The sequence below is a fragment of the Fusarium oxysporum genome, chromosome I (genome assembly GCF_013085055.1).
Source record: "Fusarium oxysporum Fo47 chromosome I, complete sequence".
Lineage (NCBI taxonomy): Eukaryota > Fungi > Ascomycota > Sordariomycetes > Hypocreales > Nectriaceae > Fusarium > Fusarium oxysporum.
Genome location: NC_072840.1, coordinates 1,429,564 through 1,454,803, shown reverse-complemented (window position 1 = coordinate 1,454,803; position 25,240 = coordinate 1,429,564). Strand labels below are relative to the sequence as shown.

Here is a 25,240-nt window from a genome sequence, read left to right as displayed (position 1 = left end):
CTTGTTTCTTGACTCTGAGTCGTCTTGTCCAACCAGACTCCCCTGTCTTGTCTGAGCCTGCACCTCATCTCGAGTTGAGTCCCGCTGAAGATGCAACGGTGATCAGGGAAACCCGGCCTGACAATGACACGAAAGTGGTTCCTGTTTGCCCTCGATGCCACATATTACGACTCGCGCTGTTTCGACTGGGACTCATTGCCTAACAGGGCAGGACCCTGGATATCCCGAGCTTTATGTGTGCATCAAAAGCTTCAGAGATGATGCGATAATTAATTCCTTTTTGACTTTGTGGCTACCTGTCTCATCAACCTCCGGCACTTGCGCGAGATGCGAGTGTAACACGTCAAGCCCTAAGCCAAATATAGCTTGCTGCAGTCGAGCAGATGCAAGATTTTGGTGTGCCATACTCGAGACCAAGGTCACATCTGAGCGAGGCCTGTCTGCAAACCATCTGAGCTGTCGTACTAATGAAACTAATCACTTTGTGGGTGGTGCTGTGGATCTCTAATTGCCAGTCCATTGACCATCCTTCAGTCTCTTCTTTAGGCTAGGGCTGTCATCACTAAACTCGAAGCTAGTGCCAACGATGCCATTTTAGGTTACTCAATGTCTCTACTGAGTCTGTATCTATCCTTGCGAACTAATAACAGGTTGTTGTTTTCGATGTGGGTTTAACTGGGTATGAAATGTCTGCGCCCGTTAAACCCGCCTCAGAACCAAGGAAGGTCAGATCACAGAGACCATAAACAAGTAATTATCAGGTAGGAGATATCTCCCAATGTTTTGATTATCACTCTCACATGCCTTAAAGCTAGCTTTGCTTTGTGTACCCTTTGTGAGTCTCACACACCACCTAGAATAGCCTCCATCCGTAGTCCCAAATGATCCCAAATTGTTACAAAACGAGGGAAGATGACTCTTGCTCGGGTTTTGTCAGCAAGTCAAGAAGCTAGTAGTCATGATAGCCTTGACTGCTTTCCCACCAAAATCGTTTGGCCCAGCAAAGCTCGCTGTTCAGGTTACCACGTGTCTTTCATCTGCTTCGGAAATATCTCATTCCAAGGAGGTGACACTCTCAACCTCGTCAGCGGCCGTCGACTGGAAAAGCGTAATCATCATCCCCCTAAGAAGCAAGAACTTTTGCCCAATCGGCCTCTTAAAAGGCCTCCCATCTGTGTCCCCAATCCGTCCTTTTTTTTTGGTGGTGGCTGTGGTGTGGTGTGCAAGAAGTAGTAAAAGAGAAGAGGTAGGAAGATTTTCGTCATTCCATTTAACCATTGGTCATGGACAATTAACTTCCCACGTGAAAATGAAAACGTTACTCATGGCCTCATCAAATCGTTTCATCGCCAGGTCAAATTACCCAACACTGTGAATTGATCGAAGTTTCGTTCGCGTGCAGCTTGGCGTTGTTTGGCATCATTGCCATTGGTGTATGCACTCGTATGGGCACATACGAGGTGCTTGAATCATAGGCGGCATAGTCGCTCTTTTCCCATGCGACTTGCTGTGCCTGCGGTTGCCGTCCCTTTTGGCGAGCGTTATATCGAATAAGCGATCCCTTGCCAGGGGGAGTCTTCAAAACGATCGAAGGCTGCGGGGCGGGAGCAAGTCGCTGCTCATCGTTTGCATCTCCATCAGCTCGGCTACCCCATGAAGTCTAAACAATAGATAGTTAGTTGATTGCTTCGGCACTGGTTTATCGAAACGTACCATATTCAAAGTGATCAGGGCGTACAGCTTGATCAATCCGTGGAAATATCCAAATATGACGGAAACGGGCAAGAACATGATATCGCTTGGGTTTCGAATAAACAGACCCATCAGCTTGACTACCTTCGTGAACGCAAACATGAAGATAAACTGAGTCCAGAAAGCGTAGCGGCGATTCTGGATCTCCCAGTCCGCAGTTCCCCACCAGCATGAAGCTAAGAGAAGCGGATCAACGACAAAGGCCAACGAAGTAAAAGTTGCGAAGTGAAGAGCATATGTGCACCACAACTGTTGCCTGTTTCTTGTTAGATATTCCGAACAAATTTTCCAATGATAATTCTTTTTACTCACGTCCAAATGTAGCGTTCAGTGACCATGCTGGTCCAGTTGCTTCGCCAGTTGCTTCGGGCCCAACGAGAACATTGGTACAAAAATTTGGTGCTGTTCTCCAAAGTTGTTTCGATCTCACACTCCTTGTCGTACTGGATCCATGTCTTCCATTGGTGGCTTACCAGCCAACGAGTCACAAAGTTGTCGTCGTCAGCATTCAAAATCCACTTTCTCCACTTCTCGTTCTTGAAGCCGTGGAGAAAGTCATGACTAGAGAGGATTTCAGAGCGGTAGGCGCCGGTACGACCAGACATGCATGAGGTGCCACCGTCGATATTGTGGGTGGCTGATATCTCAAAATTTCGACGCTCAATGTAAGCTGCACCCAACCAGTTCCAGGCCTTGGTTGACCAAGAGCCATCATGCTCCCGTCGAACTCGTTGACAAGTTCCTACACCGCCGATTTGAGGGTCTTCAAATGGAGCGAGGATCCAGGGCATAAGAGTCGAGGGCCAGGTCACATCATCGTCCGCCATGATAGTGATGGGGGTCTCGACCTTGGGGAGCGCCTCGCACACCTGCAGGCGCTTGTTGGCAATAGGAGTATCCAGAACACGGACTTTGGGGAAAACCAGGGAGTCTGCCAGGCGCTGGAGGTCTTTTCGCTTATCATGCGTTGTGACCAGAATCAGCTCGGCAGGCTCACAAGCGAGAATGCTCTCAAGAGAAGGGCGCAGCTCCTCGAAAGCATTGTGAATGGTTGGGATGACCACAGTCACATCCTTACTCGTGAATGTCGGTTTGCTGGGGATGGGCTTCGACTTATATGTCCAATGGCTGACGCAATGAACTAGAAGACGGAGATAGCGATGGACCCTGAGATCATGTTAGAACTGGCTGGCCATGATAAGATTTAAGGCTTCACAAAAGCCTTCTTGTTGAGAAACGCAGTTTCCATTTGAAGATATTGAAAATGACTTACCAAAGGCCCACAAAAAGGTACAGCCAAAAGGTAGTTGAATACCAAAAGTTGAAAGAAGGCGTTGGCGGTGCTAATAACCCAGCAAGGCCAGGAAGATGGCTGCGCCCAATGCTTTGGGTCTCAGATTCGGACATGCTGAAGCTGTTAAGTGTCGAAATCCAATGAGGTTGATAGGTGGGAGGAGGTGCTGTTGATCCCGCGATGCGAAGAACTGTTCTTGTGATACACGGCTGTTGATGGGTACTACACAACGAGGATAGAGATTCGAAAGAGTAAGGGCGAGGAGGGGTTTATAAGTGATTTCAAAACAAGACTTTGTGTCTCGTAATCTGGAATTGATAGTGGTTGGCCGTCCAAGATGATTGTGTTGTGGTGAAAGTGAATCAGAGACGCTGGAAGTACCAAAGCAAACACACTATGCACGAGAGACAGTCGCACCGTTGCAAGACTCGAGGCACCGGAATAATATACAATGACGGGAAAAGGAATTATTCAAAGATGGCCATGACAAGAGGAATTGGCCGGTAGAAGAAGGGCGAGGAGGAGGAAAAGAGGTAGTGGCGATGATAACAGCCTGGGGTGAAGACGGGGAACGGGTCTATGATATATACCTAAGCCAAACCCCGTCTCTAAAACGGACCATGCATGAACATGGAGTAGTGAGGGTCCTTGATGAGGTCGTGGGCCATCGTAGTGTGTACCTAGTTGTGGTGGCACTGGTAGGGCGGCAACTATGTACGTAGAGACAAGCGCGCAAGTCTGTCGAGATTTGATCTTGTTCTGGACAACGGACAAGACAGCAGGGGTGTATTGGTCTTGCGCTCACTGCATTAGGACCAGGACCAGTGGGGAGCGAGGGGTTGGATGATTTGAGAGGGTTGGAGGGGCCATGTATGGCGGCGGCGGCGGCTCGAATTGGGGGATTAAAGAGGGCACAACTATGTAGCTAATTAGTAGCGCAAATGGGATTGGAGGAGGGGGTGTATTGAGATCACAGCAAAGAGAAAAGAGACTGGCGCGCGTTATTTGAGATGTGTTACTGAGAGCCATTTGAGTCTCATTCGACGCCGACCCCGGCCGCGTTGCTACCGAGAACGGTACGGGTTTATTTTCTGTCTTCTCTTGTTGTCCATTTCCATGCTACTCCTGCAAACTGTCGAGAAATACTGGAGCGACTGAGCAAGCGGGGTGACTGTACATAGACATGGAGCACTGCGACTGTATTCAGGACAGGGCATGGGGGCGCAGGCTCGCAAGCGTGGAGTCGACATTAGCATCTTTTGCTAGGTACCTCAGTGCCTTGGCTCGAAAACTCCAGCATGTCCGTTCGCTTCTTTAAGACCCTATCATCGTGGCGCCGATTCTGGGCTGGCGCATGAGAGTCACGTCTCGTGCCCGGTAGCAGCCCATGTCATGGTATTGAATAGCACTTGGCCAGTGCTGCTCGGCCCGCGGCGCACATCATGGTCCTTGTCGTTTCGTTGTTTTGCCTCTGGGGTCCAAAGTGCAGGGTTCACACAAACCTCGATGGCGTCGATGGCTACGGACGGGAGAGGAGACATGGGACCTTGTTCGTGTTTAGCGTGTGGATCTCGTTACTGCTGGCGCGAGCGAGTAAAGTCCAAAGAAGCCAAGACAAAAACAAGACAACCATTCAGCATCGCATTGCCTTGGTGAGGATCTGGTGGGGAGTGGGTTAATAGCTGGAGGCGGCTTGGACATGAACCAGGGTCGTCGAGGATACTGTATGCATGTATCTAGGGACTCATCAATCTGCAACATAAAGCATAAAGCACAACCTGACTTGGAGATATGCCAGTCCATTAGCCGCTCGCCTGTGGTGCGACAGGCCGGCTCATCGTATCAGAAGCAAGAGGTGGTTGTCTTGCATCTTGCATCTGAGGTTCAGAATGAATCCAGTGGAATGCATTGGACAAATGAGCAAATTGCAGCGCTGCTGCTGCTGCAGTTGTGAGAGGCCGGATACAGCTATGTATATGTATTTCGAGATTGCATATCGACAGACGAGGAGAAGATCATTGATCCATTGGCCAACCAAAAGCCACTGAGCGGAGGGACAATTGGCGAGCGAGCTACTGTACGGAGTACGGAGGACTGCCTTCGATATCGGATATCATGGACGTGCAGGCTAAGAATCCTTGAATGCAGGAACTGGGCCCTGATGCGCGCCAGCTACTGGACGAAGTATGGAGATGTTAGCGTATGTATGGAGAAGATGCAGCATGTAGGTCGAAGGAGCGATATCACACAATGTACAAGGGAGCTGAGCGGAAGACGGCTGATTCCTTCCGTAGCAATGAGATAAACTCATTTGAGGTAGGGAAGGTCCATGCTAAAATCAATCTTGGTCTCAAGGTAATCGACAAGATGGGGGATGAGCAGCACTAATGAGTTTCTATTTTCTTTGGGTAGATTCCTGCTAGTTGAATCATGGATGGTCTGGAGGAAAGTGGTACAGAAGGTGCAGATAACCTCAAATCCGAGGTCCCTGTCTGGTCAACGTTAGCTTAGTTGTCGAGGAAAGAAATGGTGGGGAACCCACCTTAGCACCTAGAGGTAGGTAATGCGCCTACCTATGTGCCTTTCCTGGTTGCATAACTCACGTCTTCTAATTTTCCTAGCTGATAATTGACATCTTGGTGGCTTCATCGAATTAGTGCTGAGGTACCTCTATAATGATTCAGATATGTCACTCCCATCGTCTAGATAACAATCTGGTACCCTCAAACATCCGCTGTGCTGTTACGAATTCTCTTCGCTGTTCTTTATCGTCAACATGCACCTCCACATCTACCACCCATGGATCAGCATGGATGTCTTTCTCCGAGTCAAGTAATAAAGTAGCTTGAGGTGCAGAGAGGATTCCCGTGCCCTATCCACGCAGGAAGAGACAATGAGAGGACAACCAGAGAGGACAGTGCATGTATGAAGTGACCAGAGGAAATGCATCATCACATCACTTCGCATTGTCTCGCCTTCTCGAGTCGTCAAGGTTGGATCCGCTCCGCCCATAGACGGCTGCCGCGTTGCGTTGCCTACCTCCAATGGAACTCGTAAGGACCCGCGGCCGATTATGCTCGGCGGGAGGAAACCGGCCTGGAGAAAACAACCGACCAGCGGACACTGCAAAACCGCAGATCGACCAACCCGGCAGCTAAACAGAGGAGGCAGGGTTGCAATGCTGCGGATCCTCTTCGGCTTCGGCTGGCTGACGAGATTTACATTTTGAAAGACTCCGAGAAGAGCCAAGAGTCTGCTTCTGCATCATCTCCGCTGGTCCCTTGTCTCTCTTCCAGTCATGATAGTTGTGTTGCCTGCATCGGCAGCTTTGAGAGTCAGTGCACGGTGCAACGCACCAAAGCCGATGATCTGTGGCTAGCTGCTATCTGTTGAGATATCAAGTCTTGGGTGTAATATGACAGATGTCGCTGTATGGATGGCTTGGTACAATATGCCACTGCGCTGTCTATCAGAATACAGCCGGCTTTCTTTTGCTTCGCTGCGTTTTGGACTGTTCTGCTTGAGGAAGCGGAATTCCTGGCCGCTTGTGGCTGTTCTCTTTTTACCCAGCAAATTACTAAATTCTATTTCTGAGATTGGACCCCTCTTATGATGAAGCTGCACTCTTATGCGGTTGGTCCTCGTTGGAGTTACCTTGCTGACGATACGGGCATAGAGTCTGGAGGAGTCGTACGCAATTGCAGATGGTAACTAAACCCGTAAAATCACACCATACCCCGATCTGCTACTTCTTCGCGATGCTCGAACCCACATGGCCTGTTGTTGGTTTTTGCTTGAGACAGGCACCACAAGGGTCTTCCGTGTAGTATCATGTACGACAGCCAAGACGGTGCCACAACGCCTGGGGCCAAATAAATATCATCGGTTTGAGCCAAAGAGGGAACTACAGACACGAAGAAGGTCTGCTCAACTTCCATGCAAAAATAGCTCAGCACTACCACCTGCTCGTGCACATGCGGAAATCGATAGCAACGAGGCCTAGTGGCATGTCGGTCATGATATACTCCCATTGGCTCATCTTTGTCGATTGCACATTGTCCCAGTCCTTCCTGATCGATGATGAGCCGCAAAATGACCCGTCCATTCATTCTCCCACGGCTGGCGCAGATGGGTCAGTCGTTCGTTCCTCATCTGCAATTCTGCATAGCTTGTCCTTGAGAAACCGACTCCACTGTCAGCGAAGAGCCACTGTAATTGTTGCTCAGTCGACACTGGATAAACAAGTCAAGCTCGCCAGATCCCGAGCCCTTACCATATGTGATCTAGGCTCACAGAGGCTGGTGCGTGCGCCCCAGCATGTGGGTATTATACGCACGTCTGTCCTGTTAGGAGCCTTCAATCAACTCCTAGTTATCAGCCAGCATCTGTTGGTCTGAGGTCGAGTCAAGTTCTACGCGGCGCAACGCAGCTCGACAGTTTCGGCAATAGTTATCGTCCTGCAGACTACTGCAGACCATCGGTCATATTTCTCGCTGGTTGGCTCCTGTAGGCCTCAAGTTTTGCTTGGCTATCTAACGTAGCAACTCAGAATATCCAATCCGAGTAGCGTTGCTTTGACCACTATGTTGAGACATAACTGTCACTCAGTCTGCAGCTGTTCACAAAAAGGTGCTGCAGTGCTCCTGCTGCTGCGCTTGAGGTTGCTTGCCTGCAATCCAATCTCGAATGGCATTCAGAGCTCAAAGACAACTTACCATTACCTGCAACGCAACAGGTAGCATAAGTGCTGTTATTCGATCAAAGCCAATCGATAATGCATGGTGGGTCAGACCTTTTGTTTACAGCATTTTTCAAGACAGGCTCTCGGAGGGAGTCTGCCCATCAAGACAAGACTGCAGGGATCCCCACTGCACCCTGATCCTGATGCCGCTCGTTTATTGTTGAACCCTCTCACATTTACACCTTGATTTGCCGCTATGGAGCCATTGGCATTTTCATGGGCGCATGCTCGAGGTATTTTTTTCCTCATTCGCAGATCTTTAGTAACCTCGCCACCATGCAGTGACAAGATACGGCTCCGGGCGTTGTTGGTCCGGTATATCAAAAGCTATGCCTCAAGAAAGGCCATATTCACAATGCGTTGTGATATCACTTTCAAAATATTCAAGACGAAGCCGATCTTCCTGCCGTTATTCTTTTAGTGCTACGAAACTTGTGGAGGAGCCGGGATAACCCTAGCTTTACTCGGAGGCCAGGGTGGTTTGCTAGACAGGGGAGAAACGATTGAAGCACGGAGCATTTGCTAAACCAACGTCGACAGGGTTGAATCTTGACGCTCACTTCTCCAAACCAGATAGACTACTTTTTCCTTGTCGCTCTGTAACGTCAACTTGGTACAAATCCCGCCGTTATACTGAATCCTCAGCCTCCTGGTCAATATGGCTCACATTTCGGTATGTTCTTATACAGATCAAATGACATCTACGTTGGCGCAACCAACCTATTCGAAAAGTTTCCAGTCAAGAATTTACACTGTTGCATTCATTTATATGCACCTTGACCTTGATTCAATTCAAGTGGCAGGCCTCGATGAAAGGAATACACAGATAAGAAAGCCAACGGCTTCACGGCCTTGGTGTCATTCACCCGGCATCATTATGCATGAGGACGTTTGCACATGTCAGTCGGCAGGAAAGGGCAGCTCGTTCAAAACATGGGTCGGCGCATCAAGTATCAAGTCTCCATACAGAGCTTCTCAAACAGGGTTATAATAGAAGGCCGTTCACTAGTCCGTGAGCTCGTACTCTTAGATGCGAAGTTATATTCGATGTCTTTATACTCAAATGCAAATTTGTCTGTCGCTCCTAGTCACCAACCCCCCTTTGAACCTTTTCTCGTATACTATGAGACTTCTGCACTGACTTGGAAGCAGTTCTTGTCAACTTAAGCCTCCAGTGTATTCAGATACAACACAAGTATCAGTCATAGTTGAGAGCGGAGGCCCCTGTTTGAGACGGTTATTTGTGACTGCGAAGGAGTCATTCGAATCTCAAGTGTCTGCCTCAACGCGTTTATAACCGCTCGTACCATCTCCCCGTTAGAACTTCTCTCTTGTATCATAGGCACATACATATATATTTCGTATGGACGGCTATTAACGAAGCTCTTTTGTTCCCAGATCGCACCGGGCCATGGCGGGGCATTGGCATGCTTCGGGGAAGCACGAGGTGCTGCCGGATGTGCTGTCGGAATAAGCATGCAGCATGGGAGCTACCATCGTGGACTTGGTCATAACTGATCGATTTCCATAGGTCAAAGCTCATTGTACCTGCACTAATGCCTTTTCCCTGCAGTCTAATATGGCACCAAGTCACGCATCGCGAAACCTAGATATGGTGTTTTGCATCGCGAGGTGGAAGTTGGTGTAATGAAAAATCAGACGGAGCTGATATACTATATTCAAAATAAGATATAACTGCCGTAACTAATAACTAATATAGCTTACTTTCCAGTGATCAATAATTCGGTGATATTCTATTTCGAGACAAAGTTACGTAAAACACTTATATATTTGAAACCATAGTTCACTGAATACACCATTTCCTCGCCCAAGAACAGAGTCAACACCCATACACGAGGCTCAGAACGCCCCAATCAGTATTTTTAAGCATTCTACTTCGCCTATAGAGTAATCCTACCTATATTGCAGCCCAGGTTAACTGGAATTATGACTTGTAAAAGTTGATAGTAACTACCCTATATGCAAGAAACTCATATTCAGAATTCAGCATATCCAGGCTTTCAACCAGATGCCAATACCGCATACGATATATTGGTCTTGAGGCTTCTTTAAGTCATCAATGTCACAGCGAGTACGGTATTGATAAGTTACTCGAAGGTCTATCAGGTTGAAACGCCGACAGAATGAGAAATGTTGGACATGTCGGGCCGTGGTGATAACAAAGCAAGATCTACATAAGCAAAGCTGAACTGATAATGAATCAGCACTATTTAATCGAGTGCCTAATCATTGTGGTGACCTTATACTTGTGTGTTCCAGTTTCAAGGTGTTTGATGCACATTATACTGAAGCGGCATACCATTGTAAGTCAAATAGAGACAAGACAAGGCAGGAACCCCCCCAGTACAAAATCACGAAGTAGAGATTTCAAAGTTATGCAACATGTAACAATCATCTAAGCTCCAGGGCTTTGTTGAACACAGTAACGACTGGTGGCGGTGATGGCGAAGCTGTATCACTTGTCCCCTAGAACCCAGTTACGGACCTCTCAGGCGAGCGAGTTAAGGTAATATGGATTAATACTCTAAGAACATCCCGTGGGCATTTCTCCCTGGGACTACAATCGATAAAGTGGCCTGTAGGCTGGCATTCGTTAGTGACATGGCTACATCTCGATGGGAAACATATCATTAGATTACTCTGGTTTGACATAACCATTGTAAGGAATAGAACCTAGACAATGAGATTACAGCCGTTTAGTGAACGCTATATTGAAATTTTGGCAGGTATTTGTGTCTACATAAGCTCACTAGAAGGTAACTTCCCAATTTCATCTTGTGAAGCGGTGATCGACCTTGAAATTCAAGACCAGCACAGCTCAAGAATGAATCAATATTGTAATAGTTCTATTCTCGTATCAAAAGATTTGAATAGAACAGTTCCTTCTAACGCATAGGTATGCGTGAAATACCATCGCCGCTAGTCCAGACTTACACACTTTACCAGAGACTCCCCAATACACATCATGAAACACCAATACCGAAAACATTGTTTGAGACCAGACAGGCAAATTCATCAGACGAAGGAGCCAAGGCGGGCCTTTCCGTGTTTCAAAACATAGTATCGGAGTCTTCTCATAGGGGGCATTGTGTTTGAAGATGGAGTCATGATGATGGTTGATGCGTGTACGTATGACTAAGTACATAGACAATTCAAGAAGGTTCACGATATATTGCTAGATAGCATAATTAGCTCTCCGGCCTAGAGCTTGCTGATACATATGATTATTGGGTAGATAAAGTATCGAAAGTATTGATGTCTAGGCTGACCTGAGCCTCAATGACTCAATGAGTGGGACTCCTTTACATAGCTGCATCGTCTCAATCGACCTTGTATTGAAGTCGTAGCAATACCATGCATACTGTCTTTATACAAGCAAGGAGCCTGAGCTGATTTGACTTTCAGAACTGCCGATATCCGATCATCATGAAACTTGTTTTGCATGTCTCAGATGTTTCCGGCGTAACTCACTGAGTTTCTACTTCAAACTATAACACGGCTTGCAGTCTCCACAGCAAATGATAGTCAATCGCAGAGGATTACTTGTGAGTCCACCTAGCCACCTAGTATATAACTGTGAGGTCATGGCCTAAAGACAATTCTTTAGCTGGTGGATACAAATGCCATTTTACCAGGTATAGTTTGTTCTTAGTGGATTAGCATGACAATATGGAGATGGCCAAGAAGCTCCCCACTCCGTATACTATAACAGGACAAGGTGAACGGATACTATGGGGAACGACATTGATATCGAGACTCTACGCGAGACGTTTGGGGAGAGTTGCAGGTGTTTCTGCATGTCTCAACCAACAATAAGCTACGGAGGCAGACTTGCCCACTTAGGGCTGGAACCTGTTAAGAGAGTAACGTAATGCACAGGCAGATGGCCACGTACCGGTCAGTTACGAAGCTCAAATGTCACTGAGGCGTGTTGGTAACTTAATCTGACTGCCATTTCCACCTGACTTCACCACGAGAGAGGAGTTGCGAATCTATTGAGGCGAAGGTAGGAGGAGAAGCGGAGGCGGGGCAGGGGTCCGTTGTGAAGAGAGGGGCAATGAGGAGAAACACAGACCTCATGGACGCTATCGACTTGTGGCGCAAGTTAAAGACGCCAGTTGAGGACCCTTTTGAGGGGAATTTAGTTGTGAGACCAGTATGAACTGACGAGGTCGTTCAACATGTGGTGGCCAGCCGAGACTTGAAGTCGCGTGACCTTGGATAGGTTGTCGAATGTATGGAATTCCGAGAAGGGTTCTTGCCTCACTTGACTGAAAATTGTGTGGTAAGTCTAGAAGTGATCGCCAAGAGACGACGGTTAATGGCGTTTCTGTACCTGATGACGGGGTGTCTGGTGGCGCAGTCTGGATTCCCCTCCTCTTGAATAAGCACAGGGACGAGGAATGACGAACACGTGGTTGTCAAAAGGTTAAAGGCATTATGGTATATTCATCAAAGGATTCGTAATTGATCTCAGGCAGTGCTGTTGAAGTGTAATCGAACTCAAATCTATACAGTGATAGACGCATAAGCCCCATAAACCACGTTTCCCGCTTTCATCAATAGTCAATTCCTACTATGAGACAAAAAAAATCAGTGATGACATCAAATTGGACTGGCCTAGAGCGAATGATCGACCACTAGTGTCAAGAGACAAGGGGGTCGAGAGCCACGAATTCGAGGTCGGGACCAAGATAAGGAACGCGGGATAACGGGAGACGAGGCAATTAGAGAAGCGAAAGTATCAATTAATCGCGTAGTCAAAAGTTTGATGATGCTTAAACGAAACTATTCAGGCATGGATCGCTACGCCTCAGTGAATACAGAACCAACAGTCGTGAAGTGTAGCCGGTTGGTCTCACGGCGTTACAGGACCCGAGACAACCCCCCGCAAACAGAAGCGTTGCTGGTAGATCCGGATGGATGAAACGGGATGATGTTATTGATGCTGATGTTCTGGGGGATCAACACGGATGAAACAGTACATGATGCAACGAGGGGGAACAATTTGTGACAGATCTACCCATACAACATGACAGAGAAACAAGGCTGAAAACAATTGTAAGCCATATTGTTTCTTTGGCTCAATGTATCTACTAGAGAAGGGCCGATAAAAGGTGAGTGTAATTGTTAGTGGATGACTCGAGGAGAGCGAAATCACAACACCAAGAATTACATTATCAGAGTTGCGTGTGCCCAGATTGCATAGGTTATTGGCACCTAACAGTTTTATCCTTGCAAAGCTGGCGAGGCTATTGGCGAACCAATAGGTTGGTTGAACCTTGGGAACTTCATTTCGCTTTGTCTTGGCTGCTCGCTTCCTGACAGAGTAATTAATCGCCCAATTTCGTCTGATCAGAAGCGTCATGAGTTTGATATTACGCTGTAGGTAATTCTCGAGTCCATGAGGGGACAAGTGCATGTGAGTGACATCTCCCTCGGGACCGCATTTCTTTCGAGTTCTTCCATATCTTCTCTTCTTTTCTTCTGTACACAACATTCTGTGCTCCAGACTTGAGCGCATCATCATCTGTCCCTACTCTTCCTATTGGACCAATACTCCCCTCCATCGGGACAGATACGGTCTGCTACATCTTAAGTTTCCAAGGATACATCCCCCCGCAAACGCCCCCAAATCTCACTCACGTCTATCTATCCGTGTCGTTATCTGCCGCTACTCTACTGTAGGCTAGGTAGCTAGCAAGACATTGATGTGAATATCTGCGACCCGACCGCTTCGATCTCTCTTTGGCCTCTGGAACCCCCGCATATCACATCTCTTGTATTGTCTTACCGCCTCTCAACAACTTGTAGTCGAATACTACTGTGACTACCACTGTAACGGGACATCGGCACTCGATCACATCATTGCAGGTTCGCAGACCGCAGACCGACGTTGGCTTGGCGATACCCACGGAACCAGATACCCTGGCCAATCCCTGGTCAGCGTCACAGCCTGTGGACGAAGAGGAAGAGTCTAGAGAAGAGAGGAGTGAAAAGGACTCAACAAGAAAGAACTCTCTCCACTAAACCCCACGTGCCAATGCGCTCGATGAGGCTGAATCTGGCCTAGAACGTCTTGACATTGGTTCAATCACTCGGCTTCGCTGCCACCGAAACCCAGTTTTTCTACCCAAGGTTAGAGTGTCTCTGATTGAAGAGCCTACTGTAGGTACAGTACCAGGCTGTAGGTATCCTTCCCATATGCTGAGCTGATCTAGTGCTGAGTGATAGTGATTGCTAGGTAGAGTACAGCGGTATTTGACCGGTATTTGCCTCCTCCGGCCGCACCGCCATTCTCAAATCGACCTCCACTGCCTCCGCCGCTTTCACCGTCGTAATCTGCCGCCTCTTACACGGCCACAGGCAGAAGAATAAGAAAAGACACAGAGGGTTTACCGTCCTACCCTCCCTGTTTTCTCTTTCCCCTCATCTTTCGACTTTCATTTGTATCATTCCAAATCAAAAACTCAACTCTTGTCTTGGCTTTATCGCCGCATTAAACTCTGGTATTCCTTGGCTTTTTAGGGACTCGACTCCAGAAGTGAGAGTCAGTTGAATTGGGCTACCGCCGGGCCCGGACTCCTCCTTTACAGCAGTAACCCCACCCACTACGGAGTACCTACTCTCGGTTCTCTAGGACCTGGGAACACCCCTGATAGTTCTAAGGCCAGGCCTCCCCGACCCGACCAGTCCGAGTCTTTTCTCTTTCATTGCGACATTTCCTTGTTGTCGCTCTGTTCTTCTTATCTTGTTTACTTACTTGCATACGCTGGTCGTTGAGAGAGCGAAGAGAGTGTATCTTCTGTGAAGAACCTTTGTGTGTGTGGAGGTGATTTGTCTGTTCCTTGTACAACTTGAAAGAAAAGAGAAGTCAAATTCTTTCATGATGCTCTGAGATACGCTGGGCGTGCGACAGACTCCTCACCCTCCGCCTGCGCTGCGCCCGTATCCGTGCAACGGCGACAAGACGCCCAACAACACCAAGACCAATACCAGCAGCGACACCAACAACAAAACACAAAACCCCTCGTTTACCTCTTTGACACCCCTTGAAACCCTTTCGGGTTCTTCTTCAACCTCTCTTCTACACTATTGCCTATTTTTTAATGGCAATGGCGCAGACCAGCAGTTCGTTACCGGGTCACCTACACGGTCACGGCTTCGGACATGGTAATCAATACGGCCATGGACATGCTAAAATAACAAAACCTCGCAGTCGACCTGCTGTGAAGCCAATCCTCAAGAAACTGCAATCGCACCACTCCCACTCGGAAAAGAATTCCCTCGATTTGGATCGCGGTTGGGACGAGCAGGGTCAATTTGGTTATTCCTCGTATAATGTGGACGGCGACGACTCGTCTTATACGGCAGGTGCATCAGCACTGCCAACACCTGCCGCCCGCGCCCGCGATGTCAGCTTCTCTATATCGGCCACGGATCTGAGCAATGGAGGTGCTCGCTCAAACAAGTATTCGCACGGGCATGCTCGCTCTACCAGTGGCACTTCTCATGCTTCTATTGCGACTTCTGCTAGCGGTGGCAGAAACGGCTCCTTTGTGCATCCTTTTCAACAAACGCCGCGCACCTCAACACCACCTCTCTCCTACGCCAACTCGCTCGCATCCCTGGACAATACCACCGGACCTCGCGATTATTCCCCCACGATAACTGAGAACGAGGACAATATCGACTCTCAGAGCCTTCAGACTTCGACTCGTGCCTATCATTCTGGTTCCCGGCCCCGCCGTCCCTCTCTTGCTAGTCAGCGCACCAGCTCGTTATCAGATGTGAACCAACCGCTGCGCATCACTACCAACGGCCGCGCTGCCCCAGGAATATCTGCGCGAAAGCCCCATAGCATCGTGACTCGCAGCCGATCTGACCTCCACCTGAACACAGGCTCAAACACTGCTCTCGACTCTGCGTCAAGCACCAGCCCACCTTCTGGTTCCTTTGTTTCACCCCAGATGATCGCTGCGTCTACATCCTCCAACGCCATGTCACCACTCCGAAGCTCTCTCGACATGAGCGGTTTCCGTCTCCGCTCACGCAGCGAGGTTGATACTGTCACCCGCCAGGAGAACGTCCGCGAGGCCCGTCGTAAGTTTGAGGAAAAAGAACGAGCCAAGGAGGAAAAGTACGCCCGTGAGCAGATCCGCAAGCAAGAACGTGCAGAGAGTCGTGAAGCCCACCGCTTCAACAAGAATGGTCGCAAGGGTAGCTTTGGAACCTCTCGAATCTCGTGTGATCGTGTGTCCAGTAGTACTGACATTCGGCCTTCGATCTCCCGCAAGACTACCGGCACTGGCGTGGGTCTGGGGTTGACCACCGAGAACGAGAAGGTCGACTTTGGTACCCGCAGCTACGACACTGTGCCTACAGGCCAGACACCTGGCGCTAGAGCTGACGATGTGCACTTTCAATCAACTCACCGGACCAAAACCACCAAGCGAAAAACCACCAGTACTTGGACCGCTTTTGTTCTGTGGTTGAGGACGCGACTGCTCAAGCTTGGTCGAAGATAGGGGAATTTTACCAGCGAGACCAAGACCAAACTCAAGACCAAATTTTCTGGCCCAAAGAAGGGATTCGTTGTCAGAACTCCCTATCAGCAATACCAGCCGCGACAGCAGACTAGCGCCTTTGACGCATACTGCTCATCACCATATACCCCTCGCCGATGAATCTACGACTGCTTTCCTCGGCAGATACTCGGCGAGCACAAATTTACAGCTAGCCATATCCTTCACTACGATACCTTGAATTTCACCTACGGGAAGCAGTATATCCCTCACTTCCCATTCGCCCACGTATAACGCACACGCACTCACGGCCTTTGGAGCAATGTGGCATGGAAACGAGCGAATTTTCACGACCAGGAGGAACGTTATCTTTTGACATTTTATAGGCAAGGAGTTGGGGTTTACCACTTTGTTTTTTCTCTCTTCTACTTCTACGATTGGCATGCATGGTTGCATCAACGGACTCAAGCTACGCGGGATGAACTCAAGAACTTCGTTCTTTGATTTGGGACGACTTGTTGCATTGTTTCTTGTTTTTTCGAGTATCATTTCCAGTTCGGCCTGCACGGCTGTGGCATATCGGATGGAACGGCTTAGGCGCTTCTACCATAGAACCGGATCAAAACATGGACAGACATGACCAGCAATTTGCCTCCCTCACGTTAACGTTACGTTTCCTCCCTCTCTTGGCAAACATCCTGTGAAGTAGCACAGCCCTCAATTCTAGTGACTCGAGTGTCGGGCCAAGAATAAGACGAATCCATCGTACGTGTGTACCAGAGTGGCTCAGCTTTGCCTCCTCTGCTTCCCTTTCACATGACATTAATCAATTGCACATGACGTTCGTTTGCGGCCTTTGACAGAGAGTGGGTCGGCTTAACGGAGATCCTAAGTGTGGGGAGGATTAGTTAGACAGGGGTCTTGAAGGCATGGATCTCATGACCTCTTTTTGATGGTTCAGCGCTAAATCATTCCTCGAGTCCTATCTATGGAGACATTAATCTGGGGTTATGAGACAGAACCTTATTGCTGAAGATGAATGCAGATATCTGTCTTACTAAGGAATGAGGAGAAATGGGTTTGTGGGTATCACGATGCAGTATTCTGAAGAAGTTTGGTGATGAGTTTACACCAAAACAAACGGAGTACAATTCGTAAGGCATAGATAGCAAAGTGATCATAAAATACAGCAATAGACGCATTTCCAGCAATGAATCACTACAGCTTTGGCCTGGCAATATCAACGGGCGTCCACCAAGGGTAGATTTTGGGCGCATTCTTGTCCATAGTCCCCGTAAAATCCGGCTTCCTCTTCTGCAAGAAGCTATTCATTCCCTCTTTCGCATCCTTACCTGTGAACAAGTCCCAAAATATCTTGCTCTCAAGTAAATGCGCCTCCTCAGGCGACGAGGCTCCCCTGTAGATCATGTCCTTCATTACTCGCGCAGAAACACCACTTACATTGGCCGCTATCTCATCCGCGATCCTGAGCGCTGTGGGAAGGACCTCTTCAGGTGCGACAATCTCACTGAAGAGACCGTCAAAGAGCTTGTGAGTGGCAGGGTAGACAGCGCCAGTGGTGGTGAGGTGAAGTGCACGGCTGGTTCCTATGAGGCGTGGGAGGAAGAAACTGCTGCATGCCTCCATGCTGAAACCACGGCGACCAAACACAAAGCCAATCTGGGCGTCGCGGCTCACAACGCGGATGTTGGCGCCGAGAGTCATTGTGATACCCACGCCAACAGCAGAGCCATTGATAGCGACGATAACAGGCTTGTTGCAGCGATACATAGGTAAAGTGACAATACCACCCGAGTCGCGATGATCAGCGGCGTCTTTCCCCAGCGCATGCTCCTCATTGAAGTCCATGCCCGCGCAGTACATGCGGTTCTTTGGATCCGACGAAGTGAGAACTATAGCGCGAACGCGAGGATCAACGGAGAGTGTGTTGAGCGCATGGGAGAGCGAAGCCGCCATTGTGTCGGTGAATGCATTACGGGCTTCAGGACGATGAAGCTTTATGACTATGACATGTGTGACTTCTTTGGAAGAGGGGGGATGATGGAAGAGCTGCAGGGTTGGGAGGTTGAGGGTTGCATAGCTGTCGGGGAGCGAAGGCGATGCCATTGCGATTATTGGTTTTGTGAGTAATAAACGAGGTATGATTGAGTGAAGCTGAGGTCAGGACGATGTTAATTTAGAGTGCGACGGATTGACTGGGCTTCTTCAGTTGAGCCGCGGAATGGTGACAACGTCTCTTGACTCACAAGATCGAACCGAGGTGCAAGCTAAATAAGCCCAGAAGCGTTGGGTGGGTGTCGCTTGATTATCCCCGGTATCTGTATATTATTCCTAGCTCCTCAAGTGAGTAAAATAGAGTGTGTAAATGAATGAAAGATGATGATTTGAGAGCTTGTGAATGCTAGTATCACATGTAAAGTTATTGGTCTATGTTCAAGCTAGAGATCGTCAGTGTCATCATCAAGCGGCTTGGATTCCGCACGCTGCTGTCTTGACGAGAACCAAAAGCAGCATTTGTTCAGAACGTGTCAACTTAGAGAATATGAACAGGATTATTTTAAAATGTCTATCCAACCTATGCCCTCGGCTGCTCTCATTGATCCTTATCATATGTGCTTATTCCAAAGTCCAGGATAGCAGGATAAGGTACAAATGGGTTTGAAGGCCGTCTTTGAGTGATGTGTCCTGTTGGTGCTCTTGCTTGTTCTTATATAATCTATCTATGAATTATATACTGAGTCCACCAATGCAGTAGTATTTGAACTTTCTGCATATTTTATCATAATACATGAATATTATTACTTGTTGCAAGTTCATCGTCAAACAATTATCAGCTTGCACAGTTATCATCACAGTGCTGAACACTCTTCAGACTGTACATCAATGACTAATCCCCTGGTTGACCAGCCAAAAAAAACTCCGGAAGCCCAGATTAACCAGCAATGCAAAAGTCTCTCCACAAGCTCCAAGTTTTAGTTGAGCCGTTCTGACCAAAGACGCAGACACAAGAGACTATGCTGTCTGGAGTATCGAATCATGGTCTATCAATGGGAACCACACAAAGATGTGTGCTACCAACTTTATATCAATGAGCGTCGGTCCCTCGAGGACATCATGGTGCACATGAAGAATGTTTATCAGTTCACGCCGAGGTAAGTGCTCAGTGTAAGTGAACGCTCTTCTCGACTTACACGACCCATTTCAGCAAACGCGCTTTTCAAGTTCAGTTTAGTCGATGGAAGTTTCCTACAAAACAAAGACTAAAACATAAGGATGATCGACTTGTGAAGCGCATCCATGAGCTATGGAAGAGAAATGTCCCTCAAAGTGAAATGCTTCGAATCCTTACTGATGAGGATGGCTTTGACATCAATTCCCGTGAACTCATGAGAGTGCGTGCCCGCAATCGTTGGCTCCTTAGAGTTCGAAATGGTGACCGAGCAAGATCTGGTGATGCTGAGCCTGATGATGAGAATCTTGAGAACGATACTTCACTAGATGACGGAGACGTGACCACTCTACTGCCTGACCAAGAACCCAGAGATCTTGACCATCCAACACCATATGCTCCTGAAAACTCAGTGCAAGAAGACCCCAACTCTGTCCCAACAACGCCCAAACCACGCAAGATTAGCAAAAGACAAAGCCGAAGAAATCGTCAACATCTCACTGAATCAGAGCACATTGTCCGTTTCCCATCTGAAATGACCTTGAACGATTCCAAAGAAGCCCTCGGTCTCGATGCGACCACTTATGCAGAAGCTCGCGAGTGTTTTGCTCGAATCTGTCAAGAAGAGTCCATCGTCAAGAAAACCCAAGCTGGACCAGGACGATGGGACTATGTCAAGAACCGCCTGATTCATGAGCGCCCACACCTACAACAGGCTCTTTGGCTTTCCAAAGAGGACCTTGAGAGAAAGCAGCTTGCATTGGACGTTATTTGCACTGACGTGACCAAGCGTCGACGCAACCAGGATACCAGAATGACTCTCGTCGATGCAAAGAACGAGCTAGGTCTCAACCCAGAAGAGTCTCATGAAATCCGCGCTGCTTTGCATGAAGTGCTGTGCGATGCAAAGTTTACATGTAAATCTGATGGAACACCAGAGCAATGGGAAGAACTGAAGAAGCGATGGCTCGAGAAGTCAGAACGTATGAGGGCAATCCCCCTTCATGGAAATGATGAATCATCTCGCCGAAAAGTCAAGGCAGTCGAGATCGTCGCTCGAGATGTGATCAAGAGAAGACGCGACGAGAAGAGATCCAAGACCACCAAGAGTGGCGAAGCTCCTAAGCAGAAGGAGTCAGCAAAGCGCAAGTCTCAGAATGACAAACCACAACATACTGTTCAGGATTCGCATCTCACCGCGGCTCAACCAAGCACATATCAACAACAAGCCCAAAGAGCGATGGAGAACCCCCCTGCCTTCAGAATGTCAGACAGGGGAGCCCCAGGGTCCAGTTCACCTGCGGATCCGATGATGGATCAACCCATGGACAGCAATGGGTATGAGCCTGTCCATGAGCCAGTCGATTCACGTATTGCTTATACAACAACCGGACAGCCACCAGCACCACAACGGCCAGGACAGGTACAATTGCCGGCTCTGGGCATGCCGGCTTCTCAGGGTGTCCTACCTCAGCCCCATAGAATGCTGGGCTCGTCCGCTGCCAACACCGTGCCCATGGATGCTCAGTACGGCTCATCGATGTACTTAGGAAATCAACCACAGGCAAACTATATGCCGCAGCAATACGTGCAGCACCAATTCTCCGCGTCGGCGCCCAATACAATGTTCTCGCCTGTGCCTTCAGTGCCTGCCGTACCATCTTCTTTTGCAGTATTCATGCGATTGCACCCTTCGTCGACATATCCGGCCAATACCAGCCTGTGGATATCTACAATGTCTTCACAATCGATCCAGGAGTTACGACAGGTCGCGGTTACTAAGTTTCCCGGGGCGTTGTGTGTTCGCATCGAGGGTATCATTAAGGACCCTAAGGGCAACGAATTACCCCTTCAGATACAAGGAGATGATGAGTTAGCAGCCTACTTTGACCATATGCAGAGTGGAACGCCGACTTTTACTGTTCAACTTGTCCAACACGGCAGCATATGATCACTTCGTGTACCTTTGAATGCGAAGAGCTACCATGCTACGTGTGATGACAACGACAACAAGAAAACGGGCGGACGGAGTTTCGGGACAATATACAGCTTATGATTGGGTAGTTTGACAGTTTTCTGGGCGTCGGGATGGAAGCACAGAGAGAGCGGACTTGGTCTCCGCGATACATTTTGGGGAATGCGGCTGAGACGTTCATCTACGGCGGTGGCCAATCTCCGAAGATCTGACGTCTCGGCTATTGCAATTAGCATTATATGGATACCTGAAAACATTCACTGCTTCAAAACATATTCGAGGTTCATTGCAACAGCATTGGTAATACATGATAGTGAAATTGGCCGAGGCCGGCGGTGACGTGCTTTGATGTGATAATTGCTCTTCAACGTGCCCCCTCTATAGTCAATATTGATCCTTGAAATCATATTGAGCATCCACTTTGGTCAGTTTCCAGCCATTGATGGATCCTATCTTACAAGATTGAGGGAGAAGCTCCGGGCCCGGCTGGTACGGATCGGTATCGAAGATATCAGAATACGGACATTGCACAGCGCGACTGCTGAATTATACCGAGGAAACAATAACGAAAAAGGCAAGTATAAGAGTAAATATAATAACACAACCAATGAGAATTAGTCAAAGGCCTCCACGCCGTAGCAGATCTAATCGAAGCCGATCTCAGGGCCCTGAAGACGCCCGAGCAAGGCCCCGTGATGTGGGGTTCGGGAATTATAGTGCGGCATTCCAACTCCGTCCTAACAATTTTCCATTGCCGTTGACTTCAACACTTAAGCTCGACATCGACCTTTCCTCGTCGGCCAATTCCTATCCCGACACACTCCTACAGCTGCGATCAGCTCCTCTACACCCTTTTACGACCTATATATCTTAATTATCCCTGCTACTGACTTTCAACCTCTGCCCGCGCACAAGCTACGTCGTCATGGCTTCTCTTCAATTGCGCGCTCAGCGTGCTGCTCTTCGGAGCTTGCGGACACCCACCACAGCTAGTTGTAGAACTATGAGGCTACCTGCGTCTTTCTCCCGCTCTTACGCTACCGAGATCGAGCCCGAAAGGCCGAATAAGAATACCCCCACCCGACAGAGTAACGAGACAAAAGTGGGAAGGACGTTCCAAGGACAGGTTATGGGCAGTATTGGATCTCGATTAAGGCGTGAGCGGGAGCAGAGGGAGAAGTACGAGGAGTGGCGCAACATGACAGATCCTACACGGAACTGGATGGTGACATTTGGTACGCTCAATTACGCGCTTTCCGAGTTAAAATCTAACAAACGATAGTCTTCCTCTCGGGCGTTGGTATTTCATACTGGCTTGGTACATATTGGCCAAGAGACCCCGAACCTACGTCGACACTGCCTCTCAACAAGTCCAAAGCTCCCAAGCACAACACGAAACTCGAGAATATGCAGGCTGCCTGGGCCGACTTTGTCAAGATTGTCGGCCAAGACAATGTCAGCACCGCTGAGAACGACCTCGAACACCATGCCACATCCAGTTGGTCCTCTCATCAGGCTGGCCCCGAAGACCGTCCCTTTTGCATTGTCTATCCCTCAAGCACTGAAGAGGTGTCTGAGATTATGAAGGTTTGCCATAAGCGCAAGATTCCCGTTACAGGCTACAGCGGCGGCACCAGTCTCGAAGGTCACTTCACACCTACCCGCAAGGGCATCTCTATCGACTTTGGCCGTATGAACAAAATTATCAACCTTCACAAGGAGGATCTCGATGTCGTTGTCCAGCCTGCGATGGGCTGGGAAGCTCTAAATGACCACCTGGGGCATGAGGGTCTCTTCTTCCCTCCCGACCCTGGTCCTGGCGCTATGATTGGAGGCATGATTGGCACTGGGTGCAGTGGCACCAATGCCTATCGCTATGGTACCATGCGCGAGTGGGTTCTCAGCTTGACTGTCGTTCTTGCTGATGGTACTGTCATTAAGACCCGGCAGCGACCTCGCAAGAGCTCTGCTGGCTACGATCTCACGAAGCTGTTTATTGGTTCCGAGGGTACCCTTGGTCTCGTGACTGAGGCTACTCTCAAGGTTACCGTCAAGCCTGAGTCTACCAGCGTCGCTGTCTGCAGTTTCCCCTCGATCCGCCATGCCGCTACTTGTGTGAGCAAGGTTGTGGCCCAGGGCATCCCCGTCGCTGCTGTCGAGATTCTCGACGACAACCAGATGAAGTGCATCAACGATGCCGGAATGACATCACGAGCATGGACAGAGGCAGCCACACTCTTTTTCAAGTTCGCCGGAACTCCCGCCGGTGTCAAAGAGCAGGTTGCCCAAGTGCAGGGGCTCGCTAAGCAGTCTGGCAGCAAGACCTTTGAGTTTGCTAAGAGCCAAGAAGAGCAGGACGAGCTGTGGAGTGCACGAAAGGAGGCTCTCTGGAGTACCACAGCTGTCAAGAAGCCTGGCGACCACGTGTGGACAGGCGATGTTGCTGTGCCCATGAGCAAGCTACCAGATCTGATTGAGGCAACCAAAGAGGATATGGCAAAGAGTGGCCTGTTTGCTTCTATCGTAGGACATGTCGGTGACGGCAACTTCCACACTATTCTGCTGTACAACGATGCTCAGCGTGCAAAGGCTGAGGCTGTTGTCCATCGCATGGTCAAGAAGGCTGTTGAGATGGAGGGTACCGTAACGGGTGAGCACGGCGTTGGACTTGTCAAGCGGGATTATCTCCCTCATGAGCTTGGCGAGTCTACAGTTGACGCTATGCGACAGGTAAGAAATATTGCCCATATATTGAAATGAGCAGTTTGCTAACAGTCATTGCAGATCAAGAAGGCCTTTGATCCTCTATGTTTGCTCAACTGTGACAAGGTTGTGCGGGTACAAAAACCCAAGAAGGGAGAGGTCGACGAGTGGTAGAGAGTTATGAAATACGCATGAGATTGGAAACGGACAAGAGGAAAAGGAGCATGATGATACCTGGTGTAGCGTGTACAATGTAGGAATAGATGGCTTGAACGGCAGTCACAGAGACTCGTCTTTACAAAAGCTTTGTGTATAAGATCAGTTTAGCAGAAACCTTGATAAAGTTCACCCTTAGTCATGTAATCCACTCGAAAATGTACTTATCTTCTTCTGTTGCTTTTGAAGTGCTAAAGGCACTATGACCTTTGGCGACCAAACTTATCTTTTAAGTCAATATATTTCCTCTAGAACCTGTAAAGTTACCTCAAGTTCATATTACATTTTAAGAGTTTATTGGAGTCAGCCCCTGGAGGGCTGAGGCTGCCTGCATACTTATATTGCGAGTCAATCTTTATATGAGACTGAAGTCAGGCTTGCAAGGACATCGAGAAATTCTTTCTCCTCCACCTAAGGAGTCCAGCTCCCCCCAGAGCCTATTTAATATGGCCGAAATCATACGCACCTCAGTTAATCCAGCGCAATAAATGATCATGTTGACAGCAGCGAAACAGCATAACTTGACTACCGAGGCTATAGCCTTGCTAACAGGGATATCTTTACAATAGTTGAGCCTTTACAAATACATTGGGTACCGTGAAAGTCCAGCTTGTAATAGATGAGAAATAGGAGTACAATATGCACTTCAGGGCTTTTTACTACGGAAGATCGATAAGTATCTCGTGATCTCGGAGTGTGACTTATATAAGGTTGATAATGGCTTATTCCCTCTATGCTATAGCGCAATATACTGGCTCACTGCCTCACAGTCTGATCTTCTATCTTCTTGGTAGAAAGTTCGTTAGTTGTGTTTCCTTTAATG

General features: G+C 48.5%; 5 protein-coding genes across 5 annotated transcripts; 3 read left to right on the top strand and 2 right to left on the bottom strand.

Moving 5' to 3' along the window:
* Positions 1-1,354: 1,354 nt before the first annotated feature.
* FOBCDRAFT_194520 (nucleotide-diphospho-sugar transferase) lies at positions 1,355-3,159 on the bottom strand (the record flags this gene model as incomplete). The annotated part of the gene is made up of 4 exons (XM_031180976.2): positions 1,355-1,660; positions 1,714-2,008; positions 2,065-2,919; positions 3,026-3,159. The coding sequence occupies 4 exons, from the start codon at positions 3,157-3,159 to the stop codon at positions 1,355-1,357; spliced, it is 1,590 nt and encodes a 529-aa protein (XP_031041744.2).
* An 11,483-nt stretch (positions 3,160-14,642) lies between these two features.
* Positions 14,643-16,404, top strand: FOBCDRAFT_1355 (uncharacterized protein). Its single transcript, XM_054702693.2, has one exon. The coding sequence runs from the start codon at positions 14,918-14,920 to the stop codon at positions 16,334-16,336; it is 1,419 nt and encodes a 472-aa protein (XP_054558668.2). The 5' UTR covers positions 14,643-14,917; the 3' UTR covers positions 16,337-16,404.
* A 692-nt stretch (positions 16,405-17,096) lies between these two features.
* FOBCDRAFT_1357 (ClpP/crotonase-like domain-containing protein) lies at positions 17,097-18,690 on the bottom strand. The gene has a single exon (XM_031180961.3). The coding sequence runs from the start codon at positions 18,458-18,460 to the stop codon at positions 17,552-17,554; it is 909 nt and encodes a 302-aa protein (XP_031041729.2). The 5' UTR covers positions 18,461-18,690; the 3' UTR covers positions 17,097-17,551.
* A 620-nt stretch (positions 18,691-19,310) lies between these two features.
* Positions 19,311-21,818, top strand: FOBCDRAFT_246565 (uncharacterized protein). The gene is made up of 2 exons (XM_031180959.3): positions 19,311-19,506; positions 19,560-21,818. The coding sequence occupies exons 1-2, from the start codon at positions 19,391-19,393 to the stop codon at positions 21,472-21,474; spliced, it is 2,031 nt and encodes a 676-aa protein (XP_031041727.2). The 5' UTR covers positions 19,311-19,390; the 3' UTR covers positions 21,475-21,818.
* A 462-nt stretch (positions 21,819-22,280) lies between these two features.
* On the top strand, positions 22,281-24,671 carry FOBCDRAFT_151270 (uncharacterized protein). The gene is made up of 3 exons (XM_031180956.3): positions 22,281-22,733; positions 22,781-24,228; positions 24,283-24,671. The coding sequence occupies exons 1-3, from the start codon at positions 22,424-22,426 to the stop codon at positions 24,373-24,375; spliced, it is 1,851 nt and encodes a 616-aa protein (XP_031041724.2). The 5' UTR covers positions 22,281-22,423; the 3' UTR covers positions 24,376-24,671.
* Positions 24,672-25,240: the final 569 nt, after the last annotated feature.